The sequence below is a fragment of the Equus caballus genome, chromosome 20, assembly GCF_041296265.1.
Source record: "Equus caballus isolate H_3958 breed thoroughbred chromosome 20, TB-T2T, whole genome shotgun sequence".
Classification (NCBI taxonomy): Eukaryota; Metazoa; Chordata; class Mammalia; order Perissodactyla; family Equidae; genus Equus; species Equus caballus.
Window position 1 is genome coordinate 42,134,249 of NC_091703.1, and position 22,468 is coordinate 42,156,716.

The window sequence follows — 22,468 nt, forward strand, 5'->3', positions numbered from 1 at the left end:
TTGTTTTCCTTCCTCCTCAGTCACCAACATCAGGTGTTCTAGGCAACCTAAGAGAGACTCAGCAACTGCAGGTCATTGGAACTGAATAGAGTGTGACGTCAACACCCCAAACAGCGCTCAGCTGGCCAGAGCCGCAGGTGGAGGAATCAGAGAACCAGGAGGAAGTTTTGCATCACTGGAGGTAAACACAGGTTTCAGTGCGGAATGAAAACACAGGCAGGGGTGGATGGGCAGGAGATATCAGACACACAGACAGGACCTGACCTCTGAGCTCTCCAGCCAGGGATTTCCAGATCCTGGGTATTTCTGGGTTTTACACCAGACCTGCTGAGTCAAAAGCCCCTGAGGCAGAGCCCAGGAATCCCCCGGTGATTCCTGGGGAGTCACCGCAGGGCTGGGACCCGCCGATTGGCTCACCTTACTGGTCCTGCAGATGAGGAGTGGCTGGGAGCTGCAGCCAGGGCACCCTCTCTGGACACCCTCGCCCTGGAGCAGGAGGGCCTTGCTCTGGCTGGCTTGTATGGTAGTTACTAGCACAGGCTCTGGGTTCTCAGGTTAGAACCCAGGCTCTGCTTCTAGCTGTGTGACTTTGAGCAAATTACATAACCACTCTGAGCCTCAGCTTCCAAATGGGGATGACACTACTGACCTCACTTTGTTATGGGGATTAGATGGGATCATGGGCAGAAAGTGTTCTGGTCAGGGCCTGTATGTAGGAAGGATCCCATGATGGCAAGTGTGGCTATTTAGGTCACATGGCTAGATGGTAGCAGACCCCAGGCCTCCCAGGGCTGTTTAAACATAGCAGAGAGGACTAGAGACCCCAAAGTAGAAGGGACTTTGATATCTTGAAGGTAAAATACTTTGATCTTGCGTAAGGAAAAGAGCCCCTGGTAGGGAGTCAGAAGACCTGGTGGCCTGTGGTCTCAATTCTGCCACCTAAAGAGTTTCAGTCTCAGGGTAGTAGATGCCGTCTGTGCCCCCTGTCCCAATCCCTCAGCCTCCTTAGATGTCAGGGCAGCTGTCGCGGACAGTCCATACACACTGCCTGAGCGCCTCCTCAGGGCGCCTTGGTGCCTCTGCCATCTGGCCTTAGAGCTTTTTCCAAAGCCCGGCAGAAGGTGGCTTAGCCCGGGGCCAGCCCAGCCGCGGCTCCCCTTGTCTATTGCTGTGTCACAAACCACCCCAAGATTTAAAGGCTGAAAACAAGACCCATCATTTTTTCGCTCGTGATTCTGCAATTTGGGTCATGGCTGGGCTCTGCCCCACGTGGCCTCAGCTGGGGCTGGAATGTCCAAGATGGCACCTCGGCCAGACAGATTCTCTCTCCACGGGGCATCTCCACCTGGTTGGTGGGCTTCTTCACAGCAAGTGGGTCTCAGGGGGCTCGGGCTTCTTACACTGCTGCTGGTTTCCTCGAGAGCGCAAAAGTGGACGCTGCCAGGCCTGTTAACTCATGGGTTCAGACATCACAGGAAGTCACTTCTGCCATATTCTATTGATCAAGGAACAGTCCAGGGCCAGCCCACATGCAAGGGCATGACTCCCTTGCTCAGGGAGTGACAAGGTCACTTTGTGATGAGAACGTGGGATGGGAGACGTTGTCATGGCCATCACTGAACCATAGTCTGCCACATCCGGGCTGCCTGGGAGGAAGGTGGATTAATGCCCCTGGGGACATCCTTAACCAGTAAGGTGGGAACTGGTGGATAAATGCAGGTCTCCTGTCCTTCAGAGGGACAATTCTGGGGCGTATTCGACAGGTTCTTCAGGGGCTCCCCAGCACGATTGAGCCCCAGTTGCCCATAGTGGAATCAGCTCAGCAACTCAACAATACCCCCTTCATTGCTATCTCCTCTTTCCCCATCTTTCTGTCCCCCTCCCTTTCTGCTACTTCCTCCAACCATCTCCCAGCTCTGGTCTTAGGGCTTGCTCTTCTGGGAAACCAAACCAAGACACTTGGTTTACACATTTGAAAAAGCCCCTTAAATTGGGCTATAAAATATTGCACCTGGCTGCCAGAGCTGTTGAGCAATCCCACAGGAATGGATGTGAAAGGGCTTTGTAAACTGAGCGGCTGGGAACGGAGATGAAGGGTCACGGTGGGCAGAGGTATTCCCGAGGGAAGCAGGGGGACATGGGGGCTGCTGGGGTGGGAGGCCAGCCCCTGGGTCATCAGTGAGGGATGACTGGAGCTGCCTTGGGGATGATGAGAGGTGAGGACAGAGAGGTGTGGGGGAACACAAAAGGGGGTGAAGATAGAAGTGCTTCCTGGGGTGTGGAGAAATAAGGGGCACTGTGTCTCTGTCCTGCCTGCCAGATTCGGGTGACTTGGCACAATTAGGTGACTCACCCAGCCACTACAGCCTGCGGCAAGGTCCCTCAAGATCATCCACCCCACTTGCTGGGACTTGTCCTCGTGGAACAAGCCTTACCTCCTGATTTGGCCTCTGCCCTGGGAAGACAGGGACTGAGTTACTGATGGGAGGGTCCAGGAGTCTGGTTCATTCACCTCCATCCAGTAAACCCTGAAAAGCTGAGCCCTTCTCCATGCCCAGCCCTGCGGTAGGGATCCAAAGGTGAATACGCCACTCCCTGTTCTCTCCGAGGCTCCCAGTCAAGGGGGTGGATGTGAGACCAGGAGGAAGGCAGCTTGAACAGCATCGAAGCAGCTGGCTTGCTGAGGGAGGTGCTCTGGGCACAGAGGATGGACATCTGACTGGGGGGCAGGGGGCAGGTAACTGTGGAACTCTTCCCAGAGAAGTTGATAGGCACCTTGGACCCCAACAGGATTTAGGACTTAGCCAGGAGAGAGGAAGAGCATCCAGGGCAGAGGAAAGGGCATGGGCATGAGGAGGCCTGGCTCATTTGAAGAACTTCACTGGAGGGCCTCCAAAAAGAAAGGGAGATGGAGGGGGTGGAAGATGAGGCTGGAGAGAGAGGTGGCACCAGGAAGGGCAATGGAGGCCCCGAAGGAGTTTAAAGCAGGAGATAAAGGGGTCAGATTTGAGTTCAGAATACATCCAGTGATGACCAAGTGGAAGGGGGTCTGTAGAAGGGGGTCCGTATTAGAGGCAAGGAGACCAGCTAAGGGGGCTCATTCATTCATTCAACAAACATCTGTTGAAACTATGGCAAGGGGCTGTAGTGACCTGGATGGTGGCCAGGATGGAGAGAAGGGGCAGAGATTTAGGGAGGTGCTCTCACTGTTACATAAACACATCCTGCAATTCACAAAGTGGCATCCGGTTCCTGGACCAGCTGTGAGTGAATTTGGAAATTGGGGACCTGTTATTTCAAGGGTGGAGAGCTGATAGGGAGAGCTGAGCCTAAACCTCAGGGGCCCCATGGGAGGGCAGCCATTCCTGGAGACCCCACCCAGGGCAGCCCAGCCCAGCCTGCCTCCTTCTTCCCCCTCACTCTGCCCCAGGCTCCAGAAAGTTGCTCTGCAACGTCGGCTGAGGGTAACCTGGATGGGCCCTTTCCTATAAGAGGGTGAAATCCAAACACCCCGGTTTCTTTTCATCTATCCTGGCATGGAGCCAAGTGACTCCTGCACTATCACCTGAGAGGTCAGAGGCCCAGCTGGGACACAGAGTTTGTGCTTGTTTTCTATCTCTGTGCTTCTCTCACCCTCAGATTGCAGACTCTGAGGGTAAGAACTGTCTCCTCCATCAGACGGTGGGTTTTCTGAGGGTGTCTCCCCCATCAGATTAGGAGATTCCAGAGAGTAGAATGAGGAATGGGAATGCAAGTCAGGGAATCTGTTTTGCTGCCACTTAATAGTTTGAATTAATGAAAAACCCTACATATGCCTCAATTTCCTCATTTGTAAAATGGGGTTGATAATAAAACCTGTTGTGAGGATTCAAAGACATAAAGACGGAAGAGGTAAGATCAAAGAGCCTTGGGGCGTACGGACAGGACGTAAATACCAGAACACAGCCAGAAATGAGCAAAGGGCACCAGACCGTGAGTCCCATGAATGCAGGGATTTCTGTCCATTTACCCACTGTTGTTTTCCAAGTGCCCAGAACAGAGCCGGGACATGGTAGGTGCTCAATGAACACTAGTTGACCAAACGAATGGAGAGTCCAGGTGGTGATGGTGGAGAGCAGAGTGCCAGTTCTCTAGTAGGGCAGGAAGGCTTCTGGGAGGTAGTAGGGGCCGGCCAGGGGCTGGGGGTGCTGCTGGGAGCACATCCATGGGAGTGGAGCGTCCGCCTCAGAGGCCGGTGGTCCTCTGGGGGCTGAAGAATGCCCCCCATAAACCTGTAGGTCTCATTTATGGACGTCTCCCTGACCCAGGTTATGAATCTACCATCAACAGGGGGATTTCCTTGCCAGGGTCCTCTCCCTCAACTCCCAAAGCACTGTTTCCACCTTCCGTCTCTCCCACACCACAGCTCCCCAGCAGTCTACACAGTGATGTGAGGCCTCACCAACCCTCCTTGCCACAGTACCCCCTCCTCTGCTCTTTATCCCTCAGGAACTTGGGGCCTCCTGGCTCCCACCCTCTGTTCCAGCTGCTGTCCCCAGACCTTCTACTCAGAAAGCTCCTGACCGATCTTAGCAACAGTGGCCCAGGACCACAGCTCCACCCCAATCTTCCGTTTGTGCTTTATCATCTGTGAGCACAATTCTGCGAAGCTGTGCCCCGATAAAGCAGAATTTTCATCTCCTTAAAAGAAAAATGAGGCCAAATAACCCATGCCACAGTGGTGCTCTGAGCCCTACTTGTCAAAGGGCTTTGTGAGAGACGGTCAAGGGCTAAATAGATAGTACTTAGTGTGATGAAATGTTACCTGGAGGCTGAAAGGGGCTAAGGCAAAACCAGAGAAGCCTGGACCTGTGTGTGTGGGTGTTGTGTGTGTGTGTGAGAGAGAGAGAGAGAGAGAGAGAGAGACGTTCTGGCAGAGGGAGCGATGGTATCAAGTAGTTATAGAATCGGTTGGTATATTAAACACATAGAATGCTTTGTAAACACACCCATGCCCTCATGAAAAATGTGGTTGAGTCCTTCAATCACAGAACTTTACATTTTTCCCAAGGCTCAACATTTTAACTAACGTCTTGTGTGGCATTGGGAAGGGGGCCCTGGATTGTCATTGAACAGTTGAGACCACGAAGCCTGGCAAGTCCTCGCCTTAAATGATGCACACAGACCCAGTGGAGCCTGGTTCATCCTTCCTTGACATTCTCGCCCACAGTGCCCCCCTGGAACTCAGAAGGCCTGGTCTCCTCCAGAGTTCTTGGTCCACCTTCCTGGAGACAGGAGCCCTTTCAGGGGACATCAGATGTGCCACAAAGGCACAGGCTCTCTTTCTCATCTCGTCATGGTGGCTGTGGGAACAGACCTGGGAGCGGGGCTGCGTGGGTTTGAATCCAGGCTCACTACCTATTGAGATCATGCACAGTCACGGAGTCTGTTTCCTCGCTTAGGAAACAGGGATGTAATACCCGCCCCACAGGGCTGTTGCAAGAGCAAAGGCATTCATTCAAGTATAATGAGTTTAAAGCACGTTGAACAGTAGTGCCTGGCCAACTGGTGACACGAGTTTGCCGTGATGGCCCCTGACCTCTCCCCCCTGGTTCCTGAGGCCTTCCTGGTTCTTAGACCCTTTCTACAGTGCTCCTCCCCTATCCACATTTGGACCTGTTCACTGTCACCTCCTCCAAGAAGCCTGTTCTGACTACCTCATCTTAAGTGGCCAGCCCTTCCTCCACCTCTTCACCACTTTCATTTTTTTTCTCCCTTCCAGATCACCTCACTTCTCTTCTTGACCCTCAGGCTGTCCCCAGTCCTCCCTGCCCCGACGCTCCCAGACTGTCCCCACACCTTGCCCTCCCAGCACCCTCCCCGTCATCCCCACAGCACACACCAGGATGGCCTGTCCATCTCATGTTTTATTGTAAAAACATTAAAATAAATTACATTTGACATCCTTGCCACTATGTACATACAGTGTGTACGATTCCAGGACAGCCAGCGACACCCCAGCAAGGTGGGGTGAGGAAATAAAGATGAGCTCGGTAAAGCATTTCACAGAAGGACAGACGCCGCTCCTCACCGCACCGCTGCTGGGTCAGCACGCCCCTTGGGTACAGGATGAGTGGGGGAGTGGACACACAAGCCCATCACCGTCTTCACATGTTGGCGGGAGGTGGGTGGGGTTCTGGCCCCATTTGGCCCCACAGTATTGGCGAGGGAGCTGAGAGGCAGACAGGGCGTCTGGGTCAAGAGTGGTCACTTGCCTCCTGCCCAGCATCAGCCGCCTGCGACCGATGCCCCTCCCCCACTCTGCTCACCTGCTGAGCAGGGCCCCCTCCCCGACTCTGGTGGGAACTCTTGACATCATGACCCTGGCTGAGGTCCCCCGAGAAAGGCCAACGAAGCTGGGGGTGGAGGGTGAACACGGAATATCCCAATCCCTGGGACTCAACTCTGACACCTTTTCTCCCCTCTGGCTCTGAAGCCAACAGATGCCAGGTACACAAAACAGCAGTTTATGCAAAAAATAACAAAACATGCAGGACAGAGTGGGTGGCCCTAGGGTGCGCACTGTGGAGAACACAAGAACTCAGAACTCAGGCACACCCAGTTCCGCCAGTCCCTCACCAGAAACAAGCTGTGTACAGTTTCACATTATCTTTTGCTCCCCTGCCACAAATCCTTTCCTTTCTCTCTCTCTCTCTCTCTCTCTCTCTCTCTCTCTCTCTCACACACACACACACACACACACACACCCAACAGTAGCTGGAGGGAGCTCAATTCACATACTTGGCCATTCCCGGCTGTGAGCCAAGAGCAACCTGGGGAGCAGGGAGGTCCCTGTTCTGGACGCAGGGAATGAGGCCATCGGGGCGGGGAGGGTGGGGGCAGAAGGCGCCCAAGCTGTGCGCACTCCTGTGGCTCCCTGGCTTCCAGCTCCAGGAGCCCCAGCCTCAGTGGCCACGGCCTGTTACGCTCTTCCCCCCACCACTCCCAGGGGGCAGAAAGCCTTCGTCTCCCATCACTTGGCCAAAGGGTGTCTGAGACTCGGCACTGGCTCTGGGCTGTCCCAGTAAATCAAGGACGACTAGGACCCTGGGCCCCAGTCAGGACTTGCTCTGGGTCCTCTGTATCAGAAGTGTTTCAGCCCGCCAGCCCGCTGTCTCCTCTCTCCCTCCCCTTAGGCAGCCCCTTCCCTACTGAGGTTTGGGTAGGGGCCTGACAGGCAGGCAGACAGGTGGGACTAGGGATGGGGAAACGCGGGCCCCCAGGCAGGGCCCTGCCACTACTGAGGAGCTCAGGGCCGGCCCCGCACGCCACAGCTCCCAGGTCTCTCACTGCCCTCCCTCTCTCTGGGAAGTGCCTCTCTCAGTGCTGGCCACACAGAAGGAGCTCATTAATACTGGTGAGCTCAAATGGCTGAGCCCCCGCCTAAGAGAACCGTGTGACATTCTCAACCGAATGACTGGGTGAAGACCCACGCAGGTGCAGGTCTTCTCAGGGTCTGTCCTGCCAGTCCACACATGTCTTTGAACCACCAAAAATCCACCAACCGTGCTCAGGACAGATGCCTCCCATGGCCAGGGTGCCTGTTCAGCTGGAGAACAGAGGCCCTGTCCTGGGCGCATGCCATGTTTGATCAGAGAGGATGCAAGGTGAGGAAGGCCCCTGGTGCCCCCTCCCAGTTCCAGGGCCGCCCCCCCCAAGGGCCAGGGGTCCCAGCCATCGTAGGCTGCCCCAGGATGAGGGGAACAGAAGCCATCGAAGGCGGGGTGGGGAGCGGCCTCGCCTCATGTGCCTTTGGAGCCATCTGCTTTATTGTACTCATTCATAAGCTGCTCGTAAGGCACAGAGAGCTCCGACTCGGTGCTGGTGAAAGTGGACTCATCTGACGAGGGGAACTCGCCCAGGTTCAGGGGCACCTCGGCCTTGGGACCCTCCTGGGGCCTCTCTTCCCCGGCCAGGTTGTCCTCCAGCGAGGACTTGGACGTCTCCTCATCTGAGAGGCCGGTCTCCTCATTCACGAAGGTGATGCTGGCATTCTGGAAGATGAGTGGGTGATAGTCCTGTGCGTCCCACGGCTCACCCTCCTCGCTGATGCGGTCCAGCTGGTTAATGAACACCTCGGAGGTGGGGGTGCCATCCTCAGGGGGCCCTGCCCCGGCCTCCTCACTGGGGGTCCGTGACACGTGGCCTTTGCTCCTTAGTGTCTGAGTCACCTCTTCCAAGGTGGGCACCCGGTTCTTGGAGTAGACCACCAGGGGGGCCAGGGAGGTGGGGAGGGCTGGCAGCCCAACCCCCTGAGGCCCCAGCCCTGGGACCCTCTCCCCACCCCCACCTGTCTTCATGGCCTTCTTCCCGATCTGCTTGATGAGGTCATTGTAGGTTTCCTCCTTTTTGGACAGGAAGCTGAAGATGTTGACATCCTTGGACCCTGCGCTCCCGGTCATCTGCAGGGTCTTTCTGGAGTGTGGCGAGCTCTCGAAGGACTCCTTCCGCCGCCGCCGCCGCTTCTTAATGGCCTTGTGGACCTCCACAAACATGCTCACCTTCCAGTTGACAAAGAGGGACAGCCAGGCCAGCCCCAGGTAGATCCACAGCTCCACGAAGTAGCGGTATAGGGCGTGGTAGTTGGCGCTTGGGTTCACACCTGAGGACAAGACGGGGAGCCCAGAGGGTCAGGAGGTGGTCAGCGGGGACCCGGAAACACACGAAGGCCAGAGCTGTGTTGTCTAAGAGTGGGCACAGTGCTAGGACGCAGAAGGGGACACACTGAGAAGGAAGGGAGGCCTGTTCTAGAACCCGGACTGCCCCACTGTGCTAAAGGGCCTTGGCCCAGTCACTGATGTGCCTATGGCAGTCCCCAACCTGCCTGAGCCTCAGTTTCCTCCTCTGTGAAAGGTCAGGAGAGTGACTCCCTGGGGTGAGGGAGGTTCAAGGGGAGGGGCTTTGGGAAGGCCAGTAATGGAGCCAACACACAGGTCAGGAAATAGTTCACGAATGTTTGCGTCTCAAGCGTTCACCTCCACCTGGCTGCTCTGTGCGCTTTGTTGGTGTTTATGTTACAGTTCAGTTAAAACCAGGATGGAAGCTAAGTGAGAGGGTGGCCAGCACCCTCCTGGGTGGGGATGAACTCACTGGTTCAATATGAACGAAACCGGCGGTTGGGCCAACCGTCTGTGAGCACTGGTCCAGCAGGAAATTTTCTGGGCAGCCTCGATTTTCCTTCAGTGGGGTCTGGCCTGCCTCCTGACTTCCTGTTTCTGACCTCCTCAAACTGGCTCTTCCTGCGGCCGGAGGGCTCTGCCCACTTCACATATCCCTCCTCTGAGGCAAGGCTCCCAACGCCTGCTCCAGGGAGCCCTCCCGGGCCACCCCACACAGCAACGATTGCTCTCCTACACTCCAGGATTAGCTGAGATTTCTTGTTTAACTTTACACCTCCAGGCATGTTCATCTGTCTTATGTATCCTGTCCCCTCTGCCTCCCAACTGGGAGCAACTTGGAAAAGGGACTGGAGGAAGGGGCTTCCTTCAGAGGGGGCTCCCTCAGGGCAAGGACTCCCTCATTAGAGCCGAGACTCCCCGAATGCAAGGGCCGTTGTGTCTCCCCCTGAAGACAGGAGGTGCCGTTTGAGGGGCGCTGTCAATCTTGCTCAGGGGTCGTGGTCACAAGCAAGGTATGATGACAACCAGGACTCACACTAATGTAGCCGGGCCCAGCCCATAGCACTCATTTGATTTCCACTATCCTGTCGGGTGGGTGCAATTTCTTTTTTATGAAACTGATTTGTCAGGTGAGGAAACTGAGGCTGAGGTTAGGTGTCTTGCTGGAGCTGGGAAAGTGTGATTAAATACACTGCTGTACTCCACCAATACAAAGGCTTCTTAGCCGGCTCACGGTCCCTTAGACAATGGCAGGGTTGTGCCTCCGTCTAAATTTATCTCCCAAGACAGCAGGCCCAGATCTGCCAGGGTCAGTGGAGTGTTTAGGGCTCTTTCCTGTTCCTCCCACCCACTCAGTGGCCCCCCTCCCAGCATTCCAAGTCTCTGTGACAATGGGGCAGAAGGCTGGTTACCCGCCCCTGTCCCCTAGGAAGGGGGAAGGGGTGACCAGAGGCCCCTGGAGCAGAGGTCGAGGGCAAATGGGCAGGGCAGCAGGCACTGAGGGAACAAACAGCTGGGCAGTGTTGCCAAACGGGGTGTCCGAAGATTAAGAACCGAGATGCTGCGCAGGCCACAGGCACTAGTACAGGAGGGGCTGGGGCCGGACAGACAAAGCGGCCAAAGACTCTTGCGGCCCGCCTGGATCAGGCAGGGAGGAGTGGGAGGAAGGCCCGGCCGAGGGGCAGGCAGCTGGGGAGAAAGCCTCTCTTGTCTTGAAGCCGCCTGTGGCAAGAGCAGAGTGAAGTTTCGGGCCTCGGAGCCAAGCCTCCAGGGCAGCTCCCTCAGCTCCTGTGAATGAGGGAAGGCAGGCAGCTCTGTGATGGGGAGGGGCCCCTGGCACAGACCCTGCAGGGGGAAGGCCCTACCGCCAGCCCCTAGTGCTCAGGAGAGAGGGGAGAACAGTGGGAGAGGAAGAGGTGAGACACTAAACATGGAAAGAAAAGGAGGGAAAAGCCACGTCCTGAGGAAGGGGACTAGAGAGAAGTCTTCTGCAGTCACTCTGTGCCTTAGTTTCTTCTTGTACCTGGCAGGGTTGATCAAGGACTCACTGGGTAGGGTAAGTGCCCAGGACACTGAACGCCTGAGGGACCCCAGAGAAGGTCAGCTGAATTGAGAGTGGAGAAGCAGAGAAAGAGCAGGTAGAGAGGGGCAGGACTCACCGGCCACGAAGTCGCCAAAGCCGATGGTGGAGATGGTGATGAAGGAGTAGTAGAGGCCCTCGATGTAGTCCCACTCCTCAGTCACCATGAACACGAAGGGAGGGATCACCAGATGGACCAGGACACCCCACACGATGAAGATGGCCGTGCATGTGATCTGCGCCTTCCGCTGAGGGGGTGGCGGGGAGACCAAGTCAGACAATGGTGGAGATGGGGGAAACCCGGAGGGCTGGGGAGGTGGTCAGAGGGCTCTGAAACTGCCCTCTTGCCGTCTGTCCTACCACCTCTGTCCAATTCTTGAATCCTTCCCACCCTCCTGTCACCTGCCAGGGTCCCCCCACCTCTGCCCAGCAGCTAGGGGTGGGGACATACCAGGCTCACGCCTCTCTTGGTGAGGAACTGGCCCAGCCTCTTGGCGCGTCCTCCGAAGAACTTGCCCAAGGCACTGATCCATGTCAGGCAGAGCGGCACCCCGAAGAGGCCATAGAAGACACAGAAGAGGCGCCCAGCGGGGGTCTTAGGGGCCACATTGCCATAGCCTGAGGAAGAAGAGAAGTGAGGTCGAAAACAGGGCCATAGTGGGGACCTAGACTCAGAGTGCCCTGACTCCATCACACACACACACACACACACACACACACACCCCAGCTTGAGGGAGGCCCATCCTCTAAGATTACTTGCTGTTGATCTAATATCAGTACTTAGGAAATGAAATTTCCGAGCCAGCCCTGATGGCCTAGCAGTTAAAGTTCGGCACGCTCACCACCTTGGCGGCCCGGGCTCATTTCCCGGTTGCGGAACTACACCACCCCGATAGACAACCATGCACTGGAGCTTTGGGGAGGGGAAAAAAAAAAAAAAGGAGGAAGATTGGTAACAGATGTTAGCTCAGGGCAACTCTTTCCCTGCAAAGAAAAAAAATGAAATTTCCCTTGATCACACTATGCTCATGATCCTTTGTAGCAATTATGATGGTATGGGCTATGTCTCCTCCATCAGACTGGAGCTCCCTGAAGGTGGATAAGCCTCCAACATTAGCAAGTTGTCCACTAGCCCATATGGCACCAGTGTGCAAATGAGAAACAGATACTCTCTCTGGGTAGACAGCCCGGAGGCGCTGTGGTAGATGGTCTCCAGAAACGGCCATTCTCAATCCCTTCCCTTCTTATGCAAGCACACTGCTGCTCACGTCAAGCTGGAGTCTGAGTCCCCTCCTCTGAAGCTGGGCTTTGGTGACTTGCCTGACCATAGAACACAGCACAAGTGATGCTGGGTGGGCCAGGTAGAAGCCTTGCTCCTTCTCCCCTTGATCTTTTGAAATGTTCACTTTGGGGATTTTCCCTCTTGTAACCCAGCTGCCATACTGTGAGATGCCCAAGCCACTGGGTTTTCATCCCCAGCTGAGCCCCCAGCCAACAGCCTGCAGCAACTATCAAACATATGATTGGAGGTCTACCAGCTGGGCTTTCAGATGACTCCAGCCCCAGCCACCATGACTGCCACTGCACAGGAGACCTCAAGCAAGAACCAACCAGCTGAACGCAGTCAACCACAGAATGACAAAAGATAATAAGCTGTGTTTTAAGCCACTAACGTCTGGGGTTGCTGGTTGTGCAGCCATAGATAACTAGAATAGACACCCAGCTTGGTGAGCAAACACAGGCTGGATCTGTGCAGTGAACAACCTGTTCAACCTCCTGCATGGGTCTGGCTCTTGGGCCATGTCGTTTCTGCTCCAAGAGCCCAGGTCAGGACTTCTGAAAGACATTATCCCAGGTATGGCCAGTCACCAAGCATTGACTAAATCCACAGGAAAATGTCAAAAGAACAGATTGCAACTGGCTTGATTTTGAACCCCCATGAAGCTGTGTGACCAGAGCTGGACTCCTGTAAGGTTTCGGGGGCTAGGGCATGGCAGTGGGTATCCTGACGGTCTCAGAGGACTCACCGATGGTGGTGATGACCGTGGCTGCAAAAATCATTGCATTGGGCCAGTTCCAGTTGTTGAAGGTCTGGTTTCCTGTGATGGCCACACCCTGTCCTGCAGCATCAGATACCACCTAAAAAGAGAGAGACAATGAAGCGGGGAGAGGAGGCTGGACTTACAGATGCTTTCTCAGTGACAACACTCTATTAAACTCTTTATAAGCATTCTCACTTAATCATCACAATAACAAGGTGGTAGTTATTGTCTCCATTTTATAGATGATGAAACATTTTATAGAGGATCAGGGAGCTTAAGGGATTTGCTCAAGGTCCCACAGCTGATAAGAATAGGAAACCAGGCAATTGGTTCACCCTCTCACTGAGCCAGAATCACTAGGAGAGCTTGTGTAAAATACAGACTGCTGGGCCCCCTCCCCAGAGTTTCTCATTTAGTAGGTCCAGGAAAGGGTCCAAGAATTTGCATTTCTAACCAGTTCCCTGGTGATACTGATGCTATTGGTCCAGGGACCACACTTTGAGAACCACTACACTAGATTATTCTGCCTCTCAAAGAGGGCAGATGTGATGCAGACACAGAGGAGGATCCCTCTGCCGCACTCAGCCCTCCATGAGCAGTGTTCCACTGCTCAGAGTTGGCCCAGAAGGGACCCCCATACATCCTTCATTGCCCCTGTCAGGATACCTGCAAAGGTCAGCTCAGTGCCCTCTTGGATCTGTCCTCCGAGGGTACACCAATCAGCTGGCCTCCTTCCCCCATGCCTGGGCCTCTGTCCTCTCTCTCTACAGGACCCCCTTCCCTCCCTTCTTTGATGCCCTTCTTCTCTCTGCCTGGGCTGAGCAACTTCAAGATCTGGACCAGGACAGATCATCAGAAGGTGATGTGTATATTTCAGGGTGACTCAAAATCGTGCTATCAGTCCCCACAGAGCTTCCAGCCACCGTGGGCAGCAGGTTAGAGGCCACCTGAGGAAGTCCACTGGGAGACCCCAGGACAGACCTTATCTAGTCCAGGAACACTGCCAAACCTGTTTCCGCCTGACCAGACCCTGCCTCTATCCCATCCTTCAGTCCTGCCATCATTCACTGTGCCATCAATGGCAGGGCCAGGACCCCAGATGAAGGCTCACAAGGAGGGGCCAGGGGCTACTGTAAATCTGAGGTTCCAGTTCTGCCCCCAAGGAGGGCCCCAGGATGGGCCATCCAGCCAGGAGACCAGGAACACAGCCAAATTCCCTACGAAAATGGAGCCTAGGACCGAGGGAAGAGAGAGGAGGGATGGATGGAAGCAGGAGGGAGAAAGAAAAACCACAGTTCTAACCCACCCGCGGTGTGACTGAAGTTTGGTGGGAAAACAGAGAAAGGGTGGGTTATCCTGAAGGAATGTGCAGTTTGCAGCAGCACCAGAGGGCCGTGTAAACGGATCTGCAAACTCTATAAAGAATTTTCCATGATGACATGCTCATCTGACAGGCCATCAAACCACACCACTCGCTGCCCTGCTTCCTCACAGCATTTCCAGAGCATCTCTCTGCAGGCCGCGCAGCAGCCCAGGGGGAAGGAAGGACAGCTGCCTTCAACCCTGCCCTCAGGGAGCCACTGTCTAGCTGGCCAGGCCACATACAGATGAGAGCACCAGGACATTTAGACACGACTAGGCTAACAGGAGCACTAAAACAAACATGAGGGTCCATCAAAAGGTTGTCTAAAAAACCAAATCTATGTTCAAAGCAAGAGAATGAGGAAGTCTTAACACCCTGTGTGTTAATGGTAAAGAGATGGCAGAGCCACTGAGCTCCCCTTTCTCAGCCTTTGTTATCTCAGATATCCGTTGTACAGTGGAAAGGGCGGCGCAGCCCAAGACAGATGAAACGAGCAATACGAGAACACCTCTAAGTGAGAACGGCACCACTGACCAGAGAAAGATGCGACTGGAGAGCCACTTCTGGTCATCCCCATGGAATCTCGGGGGGACAGGAAAGATGTCAGAAGAGAAGTTGTCCCTATTCTCATACAAATGGAAAGCGTGGATTCTAGAAACCAAAACCTGAACTCTTGCAGACTTCTAAACGGGGACAGCAGAAAGTCTGGCACATTCAGAAGAGGAGGTGATGGGCACCATAAGCTAGCACAGGTTCACCAAGAACAAGTCACGCTCAGCTGAGTGCATCTCCCTCTCCCAAGGGGCTGCAAAGCCTTGAAGTTTGGTGGAATGCAGTCCATCCAGATTTCAGCAAGGCAGCTGAACAGATGGGCTTAAACATATTCATGTGGACAAGACAGGGAAAAGCAGGGTGAAGCTGGGATTAATTTGGGTCCATTTAAAAGCAGATCAACAACCCCAAGAACGAGTGATCATTATCAACCTGGCCTGAGCTCTCCACTGTCATGCCGAAGGCCTGGTCTCTTCAATATTTTAATCAACAACACAGTAAGGACATAGATGGCTGACCAGTCTAATCTGCCAGGGATGCAATATTGGGGACAAGGCTGGGCTGGGAAGATGGCTAACACACTGTAATGGCAGTTTGGGACTCAAAATCATCTGGACTGGGAAAATGGGCCCAAACTAACAAGAAATGACTGTCTTTTAAAAAAAATTTTCATGTCTTACACTTTGGGTTAGAAAAGATGAATATAGATTGAAGAGAAAAGTCCTTGGGTTTCACCTGACAACAAGCCAACAAATATGAAGGTGGCTCCCAAAAGAAAAGTAAATACTATCTGGGGCAGTGTCAATACCTTATCTATTCAAGGCTGGGAGGTAACAGCCCACTGTTTGCTGTGGGGTCAGGCCATACCTGGGGCACTCTGTTCTATTCTGGGTGTCAGACTTCACACGATATGTTAACCAGCAGGCCAAAGTCCAAGAGGGGATAGGTGTGGCTTTTTTGGATAATGAGCTACTTCAGAATGGACTGCTTTTGGCAGTAATCCATTCCCGATAATGAAAAGTGTTTCGATCAAGGGTGACCTCCGCACATTAGGGATGCTGAAGGTGTGACTGAAACAGGGGTTCTCCACTGGGGTGGTAGCACCCTCTGGAAGTGTCTGGAACTGCCGCCTGAGTGGGGAGCACTGTATGTGCCAAGCACTGTTCCAGGCACCAAGGACAGGCAGTGAAGGGACGAAATCCTTGTCCTCTCACACACCTATTCTAGGGGATGATGGAGGCGCTGCTGGCATTAAGTGGGCAGGGATCAGAAAGGCTAAATGCCCTGCAATTCACAGCAAAGCCCCACCCACTATGCCAACACTGCTCCCACTGCTCCCACTGGCTTGCCCAAGGCGATCTGTGATTTGGGAATCATTTAGTAAGTGGGAAGGAGACATCAAACCTAAAAGTGGGCAAAACAAGATAACCCACAAGGGCAGTGTGCCTCTTGAAGCAGAGAAGTTGGGCTTCTTGCCCTTCACCCCACCAATGGTGTGCCCATTGGGGCACAGCTGCAGCCTCAGCCTCTGGCCCTATGCACTTTCCCCATGACCTCCATCATCAATCCATGGTCACCCAGAGAGGGGCAGGCAAAGGGGGCATCCTGAAGGGTCCCAACCCCCTCGCCACCCCAAGGGCTAGAAGCACCACTAACCCTTACAACATTCCAGTGGCAGGAGCTGTGCCTACTGATCAGGTCAGGAAACTGAGGCTGAGAGAGGTTAAGCGGCAGAACTGGGCCAGGTTCTAGCTGGGGTGCAAGTCAATATGGTCCCTATCCCCCTCCCTTCACTGCTTGACCTGCCCCTGGGTGGTCTCCAGCATCCCTTGTTGTTGCTTCCTCTCTGACCAGGGGGCCCAAGCAGCTGGCCTGGGAATCAGCTTGGCTCCATCCCAAGGCTGGGGAGAGCAGCAGGGTTTCAGTGCTGTAGGATGTCAGACACCCCTTGCTGGGGCTTTCCTATTACCTAACTGGCTCTCCCTGCGATTCTGCCAGGCATCACTTGACAGGTGAGGAAAGCTAGGCTTGGGGAGCACAGGTCCAGATGTGAACTTGGGGTCCATGCTCCCTGTTCCCCTCATGTACAGCTGTGGCTCTGGTGGGAACACCTCACTGGTTATGGTCAGGGTCACACAGGCCAAGGCGGAGGTGTCCCAGAACAGAGGAGCTGACCCAGGACTGAGGTCATCCCAGGGTTGGGGGAGGGGCGTGGGGGAGCCAGGCCAACACCCCATTAGACAAGGCATCCTGTCCCCGGGGTTAGGGAAACAGCTTTCTCGGGAGGAGGCGGCCCCTGTTCACTCACAAGATTCTTTAACTTGGCTCCCAAGTTCACCCAAGGCACTATTTTCATTTTCCACATAACCCTGGATAGTGACAGGAGAGGGGGGATCCTGTACACGGCTCCAGCCCGGCTCTTGTCTGGGGACTGAATGGAGCTCCCACCTCTGTCACGTCCTAAGAAAGTAGTTCTGATTTACTGAGGGCTCACCACGCAGAGAGAGATGTGCTAAGTGCTTCACATGCCCTGAGCTCATTTAACGAGGACACAATCCTGCTGGGAAGATGCCATAATTTTTTCCATTTTGCAAAGGAGGATTTACAGCTTAGAGAGGTTAAGTAAGTAACTTAGGGTCTGATTGCTAAAAGCGATGAAGCCAGGAGGAGAACCCGGCCCTTCTGGGTCCTAGCCGCTGTCATACCCCCCTCCCCGCAAAGGCCACAGGGAGGAGGCAGTGCAAACTTCCACCCCTTCACACCAGCTGAAAAAACAGTGCCCTAGAACCAGTCCGTCCACTCTGACCGAGCTCAGCATTTCCAGCTAGGCCTCCAGGAGGCGAGATTCATGCCCTGGCCTTGGCTTCAGGCAACCATTGCCCTGACCCCACCCTCCCGGGCTCTACTGTCCACAAAATCCGGGTTCGCGGATAGCTCCTCACCCCCGGGGATCCGGGGTTTCCCAGGCAGAGGCGGCTGCCAGGCCTCCTCTTCCTGGAGAGATTCATCCTGACAAGTGGGCGGTTCCAGGCGGGCACAGCCAGGGCTTGGGACATGAAGCCCACCTTCTGATACAGGCAGGTGGGGCTGAGGTGGGCCCTGCCCTCCATCAGGCTGGGTGGGGGAAATGGAAGGCAGGGGGCAGCCTGTCCAGGGATGGCAGCTACTCCCTGGGCTCCGTCCAGCTCCCGCAGCATGGACGGACCACAGAGCTCCTTCCTGCTATGCAGGATGAGCCTTAAGGACCCTCCTTGATGCTGGCCTCCACCACACCCAGCCTGTCTGTGGTACCCGAGCCAAATGTCCTTTACCATCCCTGGCTGCATTCATCCTGAATTCATTCCATCAAAGCTTACCTGGTTCCTCTGGCGTGGAAGGTGAAACAGGCTAATTGTCCTAGGTGCACGGTGCTGGGCAGGATAGAAAGAACCTGTCATCCCTCTTATCTAGCCCTCTAGCCACCTTAGGAGGTGGGCGGGGAATGGCTTATTAATCCTTATTTCATAGAGTATAACAGTTGATATTTGACTAGTAGCTGACGTTTGAGCACTTATATGACAGGCACCAATCAAAGCACTTTAAATCACTTAGCTCCACTGAATCTTTACACCTCTATAACATAGGTACTATTAACCCCATTTACAGGTGAGGAAAATGAGGCACAGGAGCTAATTAAGTAACTTGCCCAAGGTCACCCAGCTAGTCAGGGGTGGGGCTGCGGTGTGAACCCAGCAGCCTGGCTCTTAATCTCTGTGCTACCTACAGCCGGAGAAGAGGGGATGCAGGGCGGGTTTCTTAGCCACACGGAATGAAGCCAGGCCTCAGGAACACAGCTTCCCAGGAAACTGCAAGGGAAATTTCTGCAGGAACGCAGAGACTCCCCCTGAAGGTCCGCTCTGAGAGGGCAGGGACTTTCATCTGTATCCCCAGAGCCCAGAGCACTGCCTGGCACACAGCAGGTGCACAACAAATACTGTTAAAAGCAAATGAACGTGAATGAATGAGGATACACTCTCTGGCTTCTACTAACTCATCCTCTAATGTCCTTCCCTCAACACCTTCCCAGCAGCATTCTGCAGGAGGGTTTTAACTAAATTCATCAGTAACAAGGTGGAAGGCCTTGATCCAGCAAGAGGGTGGGAGGCGGAGTCAGATCCCACCAAGAGGAGGGGTTGGCGGGGTCAGGGGATCAATGCCCGGCTGCCTAAACCACCAGCATTCAACTGGCATGTGGAGGGTGGTAGTCACCAGACCGCGAGAACAGAGAGGGCAAGGGGCTGAAGGTGCTGGGGGCGGGGTGAGGGAGGCAGACGAAAGCCCCCTCATCCAGACAGCAGAGTGAGTGGCAGTGCGGGTGGGAGAGTCCCTGGGGTGACTGGAGGGACTGTCCTTCCTGAAGAAACGGGAGGCCTGGCCCCTCCGGAAACTCTCCCAGGGGACAGTGGATGCGCAGAGAGCAGGAAAAGGAATATACAAGTCAACACTGGTGGAAACATTTACTACCACAAGCCTGGCACTTTCCTCACTGAATCCTTACAAGCCCCTCTGGGCTCAGGCTGAGCTCTTCATCTAGGGAGAGGCAGGGCTCTCTGGAGCGCAGCCCCGACCCCTCTCCCACGCGGAGGCTCAAGGAAATGTGACACTGACCTGGGTCTGAATCTAGGGGGGCTCTCTCAATTGCTAGCACCAAGTCTCTGGGTGAATAACTTAGCTCATCAGCCTCAGTTTCTCCAAGTGCCAACACTAACACCTATCTGAACACATGAAAAGTGCCTAGACCTCCATAAGCAATGAATCAACGTATTTGCAATCGGTGTTATGACTGGCACGTGTGTCAGGAAACCAGCCGCTGTGGGGACTTGAGAACCCCGGGGGAAGACCACTTACCCCCAAAGCTGAATCAAAGGGCAAGGGGTTTACCTCCCTGCCCTGTCCCCAAGCTTCCTCACACCTGCCACCTCGCCCCAATCTCCCTGTCTGAATAGTGAAAACGATCTTCTCAGTCTGATCAATGTGCTTCCTCGGTGACTTCTCCAATGTCCTCAGGGACCAGAAAAATTCACAGGGGGCACAGGAGAACTGAGGCTCAGCAGGGGTCCCCGGGCCACCGGACAGCTGGAGCGGGGGACTTGGGAGGCAGGGTGTGTGCGCTAAAGGTCTCCTCGAAGGCAGCAGAGGGCAGGGGAAACAGAGGCACACCCCAGATATCCCGCCCCCATCCCTCAGACGGCCCATCTCTCCTGATCTCTGCCACCCAGCCACCCTGGCCAGTTTCCCACACAGCCAAGCAAGGTAGGCAGCCTGCAGAGGACAGTGCCACATACTGGTCCCCCTCCTGCCCCGTCAGGTGGAGCTCAGGCCGGGGCCGTGGCGGCTTCTCTGAACCCTGGGCCCCACTCCCGCCCGGCTGCCCCCAGCTTCACAACACAGCCAATGCCCACTCCCCAGTCTCTGTGTTGGGCTCTCCCTGTGTGTCCATGTCTGTCCACATGTCCACCTAGTCTCTAACAAAGAACTCCCTCAGGGCAGGGGGCCGAGGGTGGGGTCAAGGTCCCAGGGGGTCGGGGCACTTCTGAACAGGACAGACAGAAACGGAGATGAGGAAACCCGTCATGGGCACTTTTCAGGCAAAGAAATGCAGTTTGGGCTTGTTTAGAACAATGGTTTTTAAATTCTTTAATATCACGAACTTATGAACAGATAAAAGGTGGTGGGGGTAGGACCCCAGGTCCTACGCATTGGGACCCCCCCAACTCCCTGCCTCAGTGAGAGAAGGGGGAGTAGGGTGGGACGGGGCTGGTGTATATAGATTGTCTGTCTAGCTGCTCAGCTAGTCCTCCCCCTGATCGTCCTTTTGGGGACTGCTGGCAGATCAAAAGTACCTTGGAGATAAGGTGAGCCCTGTTAACTCCCTTAGTCCCAAGACAAATTAGAGAATTGAAGGTTCTATTAGCCAAGTCCTCAATTATCCTCATCCGTCTCACTCTCCATCTTTCAGACTGACTCAACTTCTCAAACTTCCCTTAAGGCGAATTGGGGGTGGGGGAGGGGTGTTGGGAGTGTTTTCAGACAAGGAAACCGAGGATCAGGGACCTTAGATACTACACAGCCACAGACGCAGTGGCTCTTAGTCCAGGCTGCCCAATGGATCCACCTGGAAGTTTACACAAACACTACGTCTGGGTCCCACGCACACGTCTCCTGTCTGTGTGGTTGACCCGGGCCTGGGCGACTGGCAAGCCCCCCAGGTGATTCGGACGCGTAGCGGCTCCCTGCCTTAGTGGAGCGGGAGGGGTGTGGGCGCTGGGCTCAGGCCTCCTATCTCCCTGACCCAGGAGGGAGGACGTGAGGGCAGGCAGAAGGAATCCTCGGTATTCTCCCCACCCTCTTGCCTCAGCCCAGGTGACCAGGGTGCGGCTTGGGGGCAGGCGCGGTTTATGAGCAGGGTATTGGCAAGGGCCCAGCGGTGACACCCTGATACCTGTGCCAGCTACAGGCCCAGCTTGCCCGGGCCCTGTCTCTCCAGGACGCTGTGGGGCAGGTGCAGGGACCTGAGGGGACAGAGCCACACCAAGTCTCAGTTAAGACCAGACCTGGGTGGTTGCAAAATGAACTTTAACTTCTTTTTTATCTGCATTCCAGAGTTGCGCCAATACCTACATGGAACATTTATAATGTTTTTGGAAGACAGACGGAACGTCAAGTTGTTGGAAACGTGGTTGGTGTGCTAGGATGTCAACAGAGGGTCTGAAGACCCGGGTTCAGCTCAGCTCTGCCTGTCACATGTTGAGGTTCTCCAGGGACCCCTGACCTCTGCCCACTTCCTTCTCTGTAAAATGAGGAGGTGGGCCTATGACCACCAGGGTCCCCCTGCCTGGGCAGGTGATGCCTCTCTACAGTTCACATGTTCTCTGGCCAGAACCAGGTCTTCTGGGCCCAGCATCTTCCAAGCCCCCAATCCACACAGCACATTTGAGAAAATATGTTTTTGTTCTCAGGACTCAGCTTACTGGCCACCAGCTCCAGCTCTTCCCAAGCCCCCAGCAAGCCAGGCTGACCCTGTTGGGAGCTGGCCCTACTCCTCGATCACACCTCCTTCCTTGCTTCCCCAGATCCCACTGCAGGATGGAGAAGGCGCCTCACTGCACACTCTCCTCCTTGGTCCTTGAAGTAATGTGCCTAGGGCTGGCCCGAGCTGCCTGCCCCCAGGCCAGGGAGGAAGCAGCCAGCCACAGCATGATGTCACCACCCCAGCCCCCCCCCCGCCCCCGCCACCCCTGTGTCTCGGGTGGGGCTATGTACAAAATGCCATCCGCCAGTGTCAGTCACGCCTACAGTAAACCCAGGCAATCGTACTGGGCAAGGGGAATGTGATACAGCACGCCCACCCTCACTGCACTCTAGCAGTCACTATACTACTGCTTCTTCACCTGGACTGCACGTAAGACACCACCTGGGGGAGCTTGGGAAAATACTCATGCCTGGTCCTACCCCCAGAGATTCAGACAGAAATGGTTTGGGCCATGGATAGGGAACTAGAATGCTTGGAAGCTGCCTCAGGTGCCTCTAATGTTATATAGAGCTAATTTCAGAACCACTGCCCTAGACCCAAACCATCCTTGTTAGGGGAAAGGTCCGAGTCTGCCCCGCCCCTGGAATCAACAGGCATGCCAGGAGGTCTGACGGTCCTCCCTTTGGGCTTCCCCTCGTGTGCCCTCCACAGCCATCTCTCAGCAGCCTCGACAGAGCCCAGATGCACTGCTGGGTCTCACGC

General features: G+C 54.9%; 1 protein-coding gene across 2 annotated transcripts in view; it reads right to left on the reverse strand.

The window, feature by feature from the left end:
• Positions 1-5,888: 5,888 nt before the first annotated feature.
• The window catches only part of KCNK5 (potassium two pore domain channel subfamily K member 5), a 39,558-nt gene continuing 22,978 nt past the window's right edge, over positions 5,889-22,468 (reverse strand). Inside the window, exons 1-5 of one of the 2 annotated variants that reach the window (XM_070245530.1) lie at positions 18,051-18,156; positions 12,765-12,876; positions 11,189-11,355; positions 10,817-10,985; positions 5,889-8,641 (exon numbers count right to left, since the gene is read on the reverse strand). In XM_070245530.1, coding sequence (XP_070101631.1) covers positions 7,782-8,641; positions 10,817-10,985; positions 11,189-11,355; positions 12,765-12,876; positions 18,051-18,131 — 1,389 coding nt within the window. In that variant the 5' untranslated portion in view covers positions 18,132-18,156 and the 3' untranslated portion in view covers positions 5,889-7,781. Of the gene's footprint in view, positions 8,642-10,816; positions 10,986-11,188; positions 11,356-12,764; positions 12,877-18,050; positions 18,157-22,468 lie in introns of those variants that run through there. The other variant, XM_001500611.5, reaches the window with a different exon arrangement.